The sequence below is a fragment of the Xenopus laevis genome, chromosome 5S, assembly GCF_017654675.1.
Source record: "Xenopus laevis strain J_2021 chromosome 5S, Xenopus_laevis_v10.1, whole genome shotgun sequence".
Lineage (NCBI taxonomy): Eukaryota > Metazoa > Chordata > Amphibia > Anura > Pipidae > Xenopus > Xenopus laevis.
The window spans coordinates 91,976,878-91,990,392 of NC_054380.1; the positions used below are offsets into that span (position 1 = coordinate 91,976,878).

Sequence of the window (13,515 nt, forward strand, 5' to 3'; positions counted from 1 at the left end):
GCCCATATCATACGTATTACACAGCAATGCTGTCTCCCACTTAACTCATCTTATAATTCATGAATTTAACCAGTGATTTATCATGATCAAACAGTCGCTTACCAGAGATAATGGTTGATGCTGTAGCTTAGCAAAAATATCCAATGTACTTCTAGCTAGGATTGGTTCCAAACTTGGATGATTACTATGCATGAGCTAGGTCTTGCAGCACATGTTTGCAAATTTATATATTTTTAACAACATTTCCCCCTGTTTCTTGCCCTCAGGTCAACAATGCACAAGCGAACCTTCCTATTAATGTGTCAGGAATCATTATTAGTCACAATGGCCCTTATGTGACTGTTACTACAGATTTTGGCCTACAACTTCAGTTTAATGGTGACCATGAGCTGCTTGTTAGAGTAAGTGAAAGTTTAAAAGACATGCTGTGTGGACTGTGTGGCACTTACAATGGAAACCCACAAGATGACTTGATGACACCCAATGGAACTATTGTATCTGATGTTAATGATTTTGGAAACAGCTGGAGAATCCCTGATGATGGCTGGATGTAAGTATCTCTTGGCCACTCTTGCACCTTACAGCCCTACACTCTACAGCCTCTGCCATTAATGCCACAAGTGCAACTGCTCTTTTGAAATCTTTAGCTCTCCATCCTTGCATCTGTGTCTTTGCTAAATTAATCCCTTTCTGTCCAATGGAAGAGAATAAATTACACATTTAAAAATAAATAAAGACTATAAGTTTATATGTGGTTTGAAAGATATATAAATGATGCTTTTTTTGTCATTATTTTTATGAAATACTAATATCTAGATATCATTAGCATGTCTCAGTGTTTTTTTATCCTGGGAATGCTGAGACAAATAGGGACATACATTAAATTGTATTTTACACACTTTTTTCAGATGTGATCCCATTCCTCCTCCTCTGCCAGAATGTCCTCCTCTAATACAGCAAGAGGCTGAAGCAAAGTGTTATGTCCTACAGCATATTAATGGTCCATTTGCACAATGCCATGCACTCATTCCCCCTCACCAGTACTTTGACAGTTGTGTGTTTGACCATTGTGCTACATCCGGAAGCGATGAATATTTCTGCAGTACATTGGAAGCTTACGCAGCTGCATGTGAAAGCATTGGTGTTAATTTGGGAGACTGGAGCAAGGGTACCGTTTGCGGTAAATATCTAGTATAAGTATGATTTACAGTTAAGAACATGCAAAATAGCACTGCAAACTGGTGAAAGTAACCCCTCTTTGCAATAATATCTAGATATATATATGTCCACTTTATAATCAGCAGTTATTTGATTGACTATGTGGGCCCACCGGGAGTTTTCCTGGTATCCCAGTGGGCCAGTCCGACACTTTGCTCATTGCATGCTTCTTTAAAAGAAGGTAGTCTAGCTGTCCAAGGAGTGTGATAAAATGTCATTAAGGGCATCTCTAGCCAAACAGGCCAGTAATTATGCATAGGGCAGCTTCTCTCTACAACGATGCTCTTTCAACAGCTTTTGACTCTCTTGCTCCTTCTACTACCCGTCACAGTCGACCACCTAAGGGCCATTTAAATGTAACCTTGGACTGGAACAACTCTACCAAGATATTTAATGTCTAGTAGGTGGGTAAGAGTCCCATAGTGTCTAGTGTGTATCAGTAGCAATATTTTTTCTCTTGGGCACCCTTATGAAGAAGGGTGGATCTATGTCAAGAGCCTTGGCTGGGTGTAGCTGTGGGTGAAGATATGTTAGACAGTAGGCAATGGTAAAAATAAATGAGAAGACCACTTAAATAAGAATTACTCAGATAAGGGTCAGTTCATATTTGTGGTTGCACTAGAAGAATGCGTGAGGGTTGTTTATTGTGCAGTCAGAACCTTCAATGAGCATCATACAGTGATGAGCTTTATCCCCTTTAGTGCTCTTGCACCTCTGGGGATCTACTTAAATTTCTCCTTTCATCTGCTACTGGGGATGTTCAGCAAATACATTGGTGGAGTATTCTCTCTTATCTCTTCATTTTACAATAAAATATCAATAATAAATCAGTTTAACATCTGAATTAGATTACTGTCAGAGTTCGAAAATATGAACCATATCACAAGTTATCTATTGTAAATGTAAACATTATTTGAATCCTCTTTTTTCCTAAACGTTTAGAATCTACTGCCGCTGCTACTACCACCACCACCACCACTACTACTACCACCACTACTACAACTACAGTGAAACCACCATCTTCAGGTAAATTAAAACAAGACTGAGTTAACTCATCATTGAACATTAAGAGTTTTGTTTTCCAGCATTGCATATAACATTAGTCTGGATAACCTGGGTCTATGACCAGAACAAATAATAAGTAGTGCAACAAGTTTTGCATTATTAAATGTATGCCCTTTAATAATTAAAATAAATATGTTAAATAAACATTTCATCAGAGTCAGAGTTTGACAAAGGATAAGATGGGATGTGTTTCAGTCTGGTTTTCTCTGGCAGTACTTCATACACTCACTGTGCTTTGGGCTGGGCTGTCAGTAAAGTAATAAAATGATCTCCCAGTTTAGCAAATGTTTTTTCAAAGCTCATCATAATACTATAAACAAATATAGTAGACCCAATTTACTATTGCAGGCAAGTGTAAAAGACTGGAGCATATTCCATTTTGGCATACCAGTTTAATTTCAGGTTATGCCACAAAATGTTTCACTAATTAGTAAAAGGCACATAATTGCATTAAAGTTTTACCTGTAACAAAACTGGTGTTTTCCCGGGAAGCCTATTTGGCATATATTATGCTTATATATACAGGTATACACTGCACTTTTGTACCTCTATGTACTGATATCTACTACACCTTGCATCTGATGCATAGTAACACATTTACATTAAAAGTCAGAATCAGAGCAAGTTCTAGGCGCAAGAATTTGGACACAACTGCAGTGAGTGGGACATTTCAACAGACAAACTAGTGACCTTAATGTGCTTAACTTGGTACCTGACATATACCGGTGTCATATGTTCTCTGTGTATTTAGTATTGTGCTAAACCCACATACTGCAAATTGCTGATACCTATAAAGGACTACACTCAAAATGCTGAGAGAAGTCAAAATGCCAAACTTTACAAAAGAAAGATAAAGTTGTTGATTAAGATCTAAATCTTGTTAATTTTTTTTGCTGTAGGTTTTTGTGTGGTGACAGGAGACCCCCATTATTACACCTTTGATAACAGGGTCTTTGATTTCATGGGGAACTGTACCTATACACTATCTAAGCTTTGCAAATTTGACAAAAACCTGATAGACTTCAATGTGGAAGCAAAAAATGAGCATCGGGCAGGAAATTCTCGTGTCTCTTATGTGAAATATGTAAATGTTGATGTGCATGGATATAGGATCACCCTGGAGCAAAACCGAGAAGTTAAGGTGAGCTTCAAGTAAATGTAAAGAACATCTTACTACTGACATATTTCATGTCCCTGAGCAAATTTTTTTCTGCAATAAGGTGATCTTGAACACTGACCTGTAGATATTATCAGCATATAATGTTATTTGTTATTGTTTACTTGTCATTTGTCATTGTTATTTGTTATTGTTTACAGGTAGATGGACAGCATGTTATTCTTCCAGTTGAACTTCCCCCAGAAGTTAAAATCTCCTACAGTGGACATCATGTAATTGTTACAACAAGCTTTGGTCTGAGAGTGCTATTTGATGGAAATCACAGAGCTGAAGTGAAACTTTTTGACACCTATTCTAATCAAGTGTGTGGTCTATGTGGAAACTTCAATGGAAATCAAACTGATGACTTATTGAACCCAAGTGGACAATTGGAGAAAGATCCAGTTGACCTTGGTAACAGCTGGCAGTTGGAAAATTACACAAGGTTAGTCGGTCTAAAGATTATAAAGCTGCACAGAATCAAAAATTGGGTTCAGGATTCATCTCAATCCCATTAGTTTGGCAGGATTAGGATACAGCTAAAATATATGCCCAAACGAAATACACATACTGACAGTCGGGAAAGTCTTCGTTATCCAAGCCCCTTTTAAATATGCCAGTTCATCACAATTGATTTGCCTGCTTAGATTAGTCAAATCCAATTCTGTTGTATGTGGATTTAGAGTTTAGCTCAACACTCCAATGTTTTATTAAGTCATTGACATATGGACTTCTTAGTTATAGTGGTAACGACAAGGCTGCCTTGTGTCCTCCAAAGCTGCACTCTGCACTTCACACCAGACTTTTTTATCAGGTACGAGGTACAGAGTGCAGCCATACCCTGGACAGAGCGTGCTTTAGCCCCTCTTGCACTTCTGTCCAAGGTCACAGCAAATTACAGCTTAGTTATTCTTTATTAACAAAATTGTATTCTTCTAGCATAGTGATCCTCAACCATTGACTCGAGAGCAACATGTTGTATGTGGCAATAATGTTTTGTTTTTTAAACCAATAATATAGCTCAAATAAACATATTTCATTGGCTGATCTAAAATAGCTAGTGTATATGTTGCATTTGTAAATTTTCTCTCTATCCAAAATAACATAATTTTTTCAAATTTAACAGTTGTCCCCCTGCAATAGAAGTAATCCCAAACTGTTCTGATGATGAAAAGCTTGTTATTGGTAATGACAACTATTGTGGAATCATCACTAATCCAAACGGGCCATTTAAAGATTGTCACAATGTGTTAGATCCTGTACCTTACTTCAATAGCTGCGCATACGATTTATGTGAATTAAATCTGGATCCATCCTCCCTATGTGACAGTCTTCAATCCTATGCAGAGGCCTGCCAGTCTCAGAGAGTCACCATACAGCCATGGAGGAATGACACTTTCTGTCGTAAGTATAGCATCATTTACTAACATAAAGTAGATGAACACTTTGAATTCTGTTTACTTTCCCAAGGCAACAAAAAAAACAGAGTATTATGAAGACTATTCATATAAAAAGAATATTTTATGGGTGCACTTCTTGGTCACTTTCCTCCCACGGATTCTATATTTTTCAGGCCCTAGACGACTACTTAAAAATTAAGTATTTCAACCTATAAATGTGGCTGTTCATGCTTTTAAAATATAAGGGCTTAGAAAATATTGTTTTTCAGGGTTACCAAAAGAATGTGTCACAATTTCTGTAGCTACTTCCTGTAATAATCTTCTGCAAATAATTTAGGGGTAACACACAGTGTTTTTATATATTTAGTTAGAGAGGAACATACTCATAGGAAAAATACAAAATATGCATTGATTTTAGTTTTTCTCACTTAAAGTATACAGCATTATTAATTTGTATTTTATTTTGTAATTACAGCAATTGCTTGCCCTCCCAGCAGTCATTATGAAATCTGCAGCACAGCATGTTCAGCCACTTGCGTCAATCCAGGAGCACCATCCAACTGTGATCTCCCCTGTGTTGAGGGATGTTTCTGTGACCCAGGATATGTCCTATACAACAAGAAGTGTGTTCCAAGCCTCCAATGTGGTTGTTGGGATGGAAATAATTACTATCCAGTAGGCTCGGAATTCTGGACTGATGGTACTTGCTCCAAAAAATGCAGATGCCCCTCACCAGGAAGTGCTTTAGTTTGTAATGCTGCAACATGTGGCAGTAACCAATATTGTGCTACAATAAATAATGTTTCTGACTGTATTTATCATCAATATGGCATCTGCAGGGTCCATAATGATCCTCACTACGACAGCTTTGACAGACGCGTGCACCATTTTATGGGTCTCTGCACCTATACACTCTCAAAGCTTTGTTCCAATTCATCTAACCTGCCATATTTTAATGTCGAGGCCAAGAATGAGTATAGAGGAAATCCTTCAGTAACATACGTGCAAAAGGTTATTGTTGAAGTCTATGGCTACAAAGTACAGATCGTAAAGAAAGAAATTTCTCGTGTTTTGGTAAGGAACATTTCTAATTTGGATGCTTTTTCAAGACTTTATATAGTAAGGCAAGTTCATATCTTAAGTGAGAAAACACATTTATATATTTTGTTGTTTAAGTTTATTACTGATTTTTTTTTCTTGTGGCTATTCCAATAAAAAAACATAGTTTCATAAAAGTTCAATTAATTAAAGGAGTTGCAAACCTAAAATTAATTTTCTTCTTCTAAGCAACATTTGTTTGGTTGGGTATTTTTTACAGGAATATCCATCTACAAACTGTTTTTGAATAATCAAAAAAATCTAATTCTAAGTATATTTAAATAGTTTTAACAGTAGTTGTAACCATACTTGCAACTTAAAGTAGTTTGTATGTGTTATCCCTTTCTTTTCTCTACACTGAGTGAAAAAAAAGTTGCAGTTCTCCTTCAGGTGTGTTAATCAGCTAACTTGTTTCAGAAGTCCGAATTAACAGGCGAACATATAAATCATATTACTTTTAGTGGCATTGTTAGAATATATTTGTACATTTCTTATATATATTTCAAATAGAGCCCCGTTTGGCTTATGCTGAAGATACAGTAGTTACGTTTTGTACTTTTAAGGATGAATGTGCATTATATTTTATGACAATTAACACAATATGCTTTTAATGCTCTACTTAAGGTTGATGGAAAATGGAACATACTTCCAGTATATCTCAAGGGTGGTTCTGTAAGTAAAAGTGGAAGATACATCGTTCTAGAGACAGATTTCAAACTCCAGGTGTCGTACGACAATGATCATTCAGTGGAAGTGAAAATACCAGATACATATTCCAACAAAACATGTGGAATGTGTGGTAACTTTAATGGCCAGCAACAAGATGAATTCCTGATGCCAAATGGACAGCAAGCTCAGAACTCCAATGAACTAGGGAATAGTTGGTTGGTATATGATGAAGAAGATCCATTCTGCTCTAGTGGTCCTACAGTATCACCTCCTGAGATATGTCCACCAGAGAAAGAGCAGCTATACCAAAGCGAAACCCACTGTGGGTTGTTAACAAGCAAAGACAGCCTTTTCAGTATATGTCATTCTGAGGTTGATCCTGCCATCTTCTTTGATAGTTGTGTATTTGATCTTTGTGCTTTGGATGGAGACAAGAATGTATTATGTAGTGCACTTGAAGCCTACGCAGATGCCTGTCAGAAAGAAGGAATTACTATTCCCAACTGGAGAAACATTACTTCCTGTGGTATGTTTGAATATAAATCAAGCTATGTTACTGCATGTTGTTCAGTCTTATCAACTGTTAATGTGCTTTTACAACAAGCCACATGTTAATGAATGCGTTTACAACAATATCAAATTTTGGATATTTTGTCTTAATTAGGTCTCGCCACTTGCCTAGCCAATAGCCACTATAATGGCTGTATGACTGCATGTCCTGCTACATGTGTTGACCCTTATGCTCCAGAGAAATGTAACAAACCGTGTGTGGAAGGCTGTGAATGTGATCCAGGATACGTCATCAGCGGTGGCATCTGTGTTGATGCATCCAACTGTGGCTGCTTGTATGATGACAAGTATTATAATGTGAGTGATTACCAGATCAGCTTATCCGTCTTGTTTCTGTGGTTCTGTTTTATATTGGTATCTGCACCAATATGTTTTTCAATTTAAATGATCAATTTGGTGTTTTTTATACTAGAAAGGGGATTCATTCCTAGAGAAGAACTGTGAGAGAACATGTGAATGTCTAGGAAATAACAACATGGTTTGTATTGAAACATCATGTGCCAACGATGAAATATGCAAAGTTCAAAATGGTTTATTAGGTTGTTACCCAGCAAGCATTGCAATTTGCCACATATATGGAGACCCTCACTACTCTACTTTTGACGGAACACTCCATCACTTCCAAGGATCCTGTAATTATACTGTGACTGAGACATGTGCAAAAACATCAAACAACTTTATTGTTACAACAAGAAATGAACACCGTGGAAGCCCAAGCTGGACCGCCATTAACTCTGTGGCTCTCACTGTGGATGGTCTGCACATCTTATTAGCAAAGGGCAATATTGTTTATGTAAGTGCTTATACTTATTGTTTTATTGGAAATTATTGGTCCTTACATCTCTTCCTGAATTTTATTTGTAAACAAATTTAATGCAATTCACTTATATACTGCTGTCATATTCTGCAGCACTTTCCAAAGATTCTAAATAAATAAATAATTGCTATTAGACCCAGTGGATCTTCAAGTCTAAGGCCTGTATCATACGTATTACGCAGCAATGCCAATGTCACCCACTTCTAGCTAGGATCGGTTCCAAACTTGGATGATTAATATGCATGAGCTAGATCTTGCAGCACATGTTTGCAAATTTATATATATTTTTAACAACATTTTCCCCTATTTCTTGCCCTCAGGTCAACAATGCACAAGTGAACCTTCCTGTTAATGTGTCAGGAATCATTATTAGTCACAATGGTCCTTATGTGACTGTTACTACAGATTTTGGCCTACAACTTCAGTTTAATGGTGACCATGAGCTGCTTGTTAGAGTAAGTGAAACTTTGAAAGACATGCTGTGTGGACTGTGCGGCACTTACAATGGGAACCCACAAGATGACTTGATGACACCCAATGGAACTATTGTGTCTGATTTTAATGATTTTGGAAACAGCTGGAGAATCCCTGATGATGGCTGGATGTAAGTATTTCTTGGACACCCTTGCACCTTACCGCCCTACACTATGCACCCTCTGCTATTAATGCCACAAGTGCAACTGCTCTTTTGCAACCTTTATCTCTCAAGCCGTGCACCTGTGTCTTTGCTAAAGTAATCCCTTTCTGTCCAATGGAAGAGACTAAATTACACATTTAAAAATAATTAAAGACTATAAGTGTGTATGTGGTTTGAAAGAAATATAAATGCTGTTTTCTGTCATTATTTTGATATTTATGAAATACTTATGTCATGATATCATTAACACGTCTCAGTGTTTGTTTATCCTGGGAATGCTGATACAAATAGGGATATATATTACATTTTATTTTAAACAATTTTTTCAGATGTGATCCCAATCCTCCTCCACCTCCAATATGTCCTCCTCCAATACAGCAAGAGGCTGAAGCAAAGTGTGATGTCCTACAGCAGATTAACGGCCCATTTGCACAATGCCATGCACTCATTCCCCCTCACCAGTACTTTGACAGTTGTGTGTTTGACCATTGTGCTACATCTGGAAGCGATGAATATTTCTGCAGTACATTGGAGGCTTACGCAGCTGCATGTGAAAGCGTTGGTGTTAATTTGGGAGACTGGAACAAGGATACCGTTTGCGGTAAATATACCAAAATAGATAACACATTTTAGTTTGCACAATGCTAAATAACAATTTGAGGATATAGTGAACATTAAGCCAGCTTTGCTTGATAGTACTGATGGACTTTAAGGATGTCTGTAGACTATGTCTGCCCGATTCTCCCAATATTGCAGTTGCTTTGAATGCAACAGAAAGGTACAGGGTTGCCAGCAACAGATTAGAGCCCTAGATATAAGTATATTAGTTTAATAAATGAGCATAGAATGATCAGTTGATGAAATGATACTGCAGGCCTTACACAACAAAAAATATGGGGGGTAACTAATAATATAAAATTCATGTAGCCATTAGTTGTTGAAATGCAACATGTACATTGCTGTAAACATTCCTCTTTGATTGATATCATTATTATTGTTTTGTACATGTTGATAGCATTTTAAAATACAAATGGACTTTTTCTGTATATGTATGGGATTTCTGTATATTGCAAGCAAAAAGAATTTCATTTTCAAGACTTTGATTACTTTTGTAATATAAATATTCACAAATTTATGATACAGAAATGGATTTGTTTCTAAATGTCTAACTTGTTATTCCTACAGAATCCTCAACGTCATCCACAACCGTTGGTATGTCCTGTATTTTGAGAACATAGCCAAAGCAGCTATGTTATAAGTTACTAGATCATTTAAAAAACACAAGGATGCTTCCAATAATTGCAGGTCAATTGGCTGAGTAGCTTAAGATACATCACATAGGCTGGTAAACTTTGTGCCTTTTGGGGCTTTGCACACAGCTTCACAGCAAAGTTTCAAAATATAGTTTAGAAATGTACAAGAGCATTTAGTTTTTTACTTTGTTCCCCAGCGACAGATTAAAATGGTAAAACCGATCCAGCAAAGCATATGTTACATGACATGCTAACTCAATGGTTTATAGATTATTTTGCATTGTTTGCCTCTGTATTGGCCCCTTCAAAAATCTGTAATTTCTACAAATCATTGGACTGGAATTATTTCCTATTCTCCATTTTGATGGAACCATCACTCCAATCAGTACAACATACTTTAAGGGATGGATAACTTCCGTGCAAAAAAATCTCATGTATATATTCATGAAGGAAGGTAGCATATCCCTATTCAATTAAACACCTTACTAAAATTTTCACCTCAAAGTCTTTCTCTTTTTTTTTCACAGAGCCACCCACACCTACTGCAAAACCCATAATTACAACAACTACAACAGGTACATACTCTTGGGATTTGGGTATAACTAGTGCAAAAATAATTGTGTTCATTTACTACTGAGTTATAAAAATGTACATAATGATATTAATATTAGACCAATGTTGGGCTTCTAAACCAAAGTCCTCAGTCTAGGGCATTTGTGACTTGTCATTAGAGGTCCTATATCAAAAAACTCTATCTTGCTCCAGTCTCCAAAATTATACATAAATTGTCACTAACCAAAAAGCTTGCATTGTCTATACACTTACAATCAGAAAGAAAGCCACATCTGTTATAATTCCATGATTGACGGCAGTGCATTTGCATGATTAGCAAGAGCTTGGTTAGTTTGGCTACTGCAAAAACTGGCCGATGAAGAATGCCAAATTTAATTACATAGTTGGAAATGTTAATATTTTAAAGCCCATGTAAACCCCCTCCCCCCACAAAAATTAAATTTACTTCATTGAAATCTTTAGATAACTGCCACTCTGGTTGTTACAAAGTTAACAGAAAGGCTGCAGCATCCCCTTAATCACTTACAAATCCTTCTCCTCCTCTAACCGACTCTGCCCCCTCCCTCAGGAATTTACTTTGGCTGTTAGCTCATGAGTATGCTCAGTTCTTCTCAGCTCAGTATACTAAACACACCCTCCAGTCTAACAGCCAATGAAGTGATAGCATTCCTGGTTTCCATAGAAACTCAAGCTGTCTGATCCTATTTATTTCACCTAACCACCTCTCCTGAGCTCAGCTTAACTATTACAGTGCTCAACCCCAGCAGAACTTTTTATCAAAGTTTGTTGTGCCTGCATTGCATGAACTTTGCAGCATACATGTCTTATTTGCAGCTAATGTTACTTATGTGTCAGAGGGAAAATGACTGCCTGGTGAAAGCTGCTATTTGTTTTAGGAAAATGTGATGGCACTGGCAAATGTAGGGGGTCTATGCAGTATAAATGATGTGGCTTGGATGGGGAAGATATGCCCAACTTATATATACATGGTAGGAAAATGTAGGCTTTACATGTCCTTTACTTTAAAAAAAAAAAGTAAGGTGGTTTAACATTAAGAGGGCAATGAAGAACAGAGGTCGGTATAAACCAAACAAATATTACTGGTATCAAAACCACTTCTTGCTGTACAGGAAACAATGTATGTTGTATTTCTCAAATACTTATGTGCATTGCATAACACCTATGTATTTCAGCTCCCCCTGATCCTTGTAACTACACATGCTCATTTGGAATGGACTTTTGTGGCTGGCAACAGTCAAAATCAGATACTTTAGACTGGATACGTTGGTATGGGCCAACTCCATCTGACTCAACAGGGCCATCATTGGATCACAGTGGTGGTATGCATACCTATTTCTTATTTAACTTAAATATCTGTCAGAAATTGCTCCCATAATAATGGGTTACAGATACTATTTTAAATATTATATGTACAGTATGTCATGTGCAGGGCCCAATCCTGGGGCTGAAAACCTTTTATTTTCAGCAGTATGAAAACACGTAGTTGCTATCCCAATACTGAGGATGACTTAAATTTTAAGTTGCTGTGCTCATGCTGCAGGAATACCTACAATTATAAATACCTTGCAAAACATTTTCCTAACTTTCTCTTGGCAATCAACTAATGTGGGGATAATCACTTCTGCACATGGGCAAGAGTGGCATGACAATGTGGAAGGCAGTTAAAAGTTCTTAAGTCTTTTATTTACACTATTTAACATTTTGGTAATATGTTTTCACTAGTAAGTAAATCAAATCTGTATAGATATATAGGAGAGGAAATATGCTACTGTATTTTAATATTACATTTGCAAAACAAATAATTTCAATGATGTTGTTATGAGGATTTCATATACAAGAGTATTAAGAGTTTACTAATTAGTATATCCTTATTTTTTATCCCAACTCTATGAGATACAGTATTTACTGTATTCCCAGTAAGAGTAACATTTAAACATTGGATTGTAGACAGAGCCTATTAAATGTAAGCATTTCAAGTTCGATAATTAATAGAGACACCATATATCTTTTTCTCTGGCAAACAACTTTGAACACTAACAACATACTGTTTCTCTTTAAGATGGATACTACCTTTATGTTGATGGACGTGATACAGCGTGGGATGACAAGGCATGGCTAGAGAGTGCTGATTGTGATGTACAAGGAACAAACTGCCTCAGTTTCTGGTACCACATGTATGGAGCTTCGGAGGAGACAGAGTTGAATGTTTATGTTTTGACAAAAGAAGGTTTAGAAAATGTTGCCTCTTTGTATGGAGATGGAGGGGATGTATGGCATTTGGAGCAAATTGAACTGCGTAACAATGAAAGAATAAAGGTGAGGCATTGTATGCATGGTTTATGGATAACAGCAGTCACATTGTTAGTAAAGATTCAGTATTTCTTAATCTGTAAATGGAGAGTGCAAGGCCTTAAATGTTCATCTAATATATTCAGCCAAACAGAGATTATTGACATCTGTACAAACACTTTATATTACTAATAGCAGTTTTGGGCACATTAAGTTTGTGCAAATAGAGGCCTATGAGGATGATTGCCTCTGTTACTTGGAAGCTGTGCATCTATTATAGAGATGCTGTAGGGATGACAGGATCTCTTTAGAAACAATGGCATGATTCTGGCGGTAAATAGTTCCATGGGCGTATGACAAAACATCTGCATTTATTGACAATCTCTTGGACCTGTGGATGAACTGGCAGGTCAGGGACTGGACATCAGAAATGCTGGCTAACCTTTGAGTTAACCTGTGGGTTAATGCAATTGTGATTGCATTTAATAAGAAGCAAGTGTAACACCCTCTTGGCCACCCCCCTGATGCCAAGGTTGTACATCACATATTTTACCAATGAAGGTCCTGAGACCCCTTTGCAAGGTGAAAGGGTACTGGGAATTACCTCTCATGGCAGTGCCTCCACCTAATGGAATCCAGGAATACACCTGCAGGTGGCTCCATTAGAAAAACATTTAAACACACACAGTGCTTTATAAAAAATTTAAACTTGATATAAGACTTAAAGGCAAAATAAAACATTGCAGTTA

General features: G+C 36.9%; 1 protein-coding gene across 1 annotated transcript in view; it reads left to right on the forward strand.

Moving 5' to 3' along the window:
* The window catches only part of LOC121394113 (IgGFc-binding protein-like), a 90,994-nt gene that overhangs the window by 43,752 nt on the left and 33,727 nt on the right, over positions 1-13,515 (forward strand). The window contains exons 52-66 of the mRNA XM_041564118.1: positions 267-550; positions 909-1,180; positions 2,161-2,244; positions 3,183-3,424; positions 3,601-3,884; positions 4,566-4,843; positions 5,315-5,913; positions 6,562-7,132; positions 7,271-7,473; positions 7,589-7,969; positions 8,314-8,597; positions 8,960-9,231; positions 10,411-10,458; positions 11,650-11,796; positions 12,537-12,793. Of these exons, the coding sequence (XP_041420052.1) occupies positions 267-550; positions 909-1,180; positions 2,161-2,244; positions 3,183-3,424; positions 3,601-3,884; positions 4,566-4,843; positions 5,315-5,913; positions 6,562-7,132; positions 7,271-7,473; positions 7,589-7,969; positions 8,314-8,597; positions 8,960-9,231; positions 10,411-10,458; positions 11,650-11,796; positions 12,537-12,793 (4,206 nt within the window). The remainder of the gene's footprint in view (positions 1-266; positions 551-908; positions 1,181-2,160; positions 2,245-3,182; positions 3,425-3,600; positions 3,885-4,565; positions 4,844-5,314; positions 5,914-6,561; positions 7,133-7,270; positions 7,474-7,588; positions 7,970-8,313; positions 8,598-8,959; positions 9,232-10,410; positions 10,459-11,649; positions 11,797-12,536; positions 12,794-13,515) is intronic.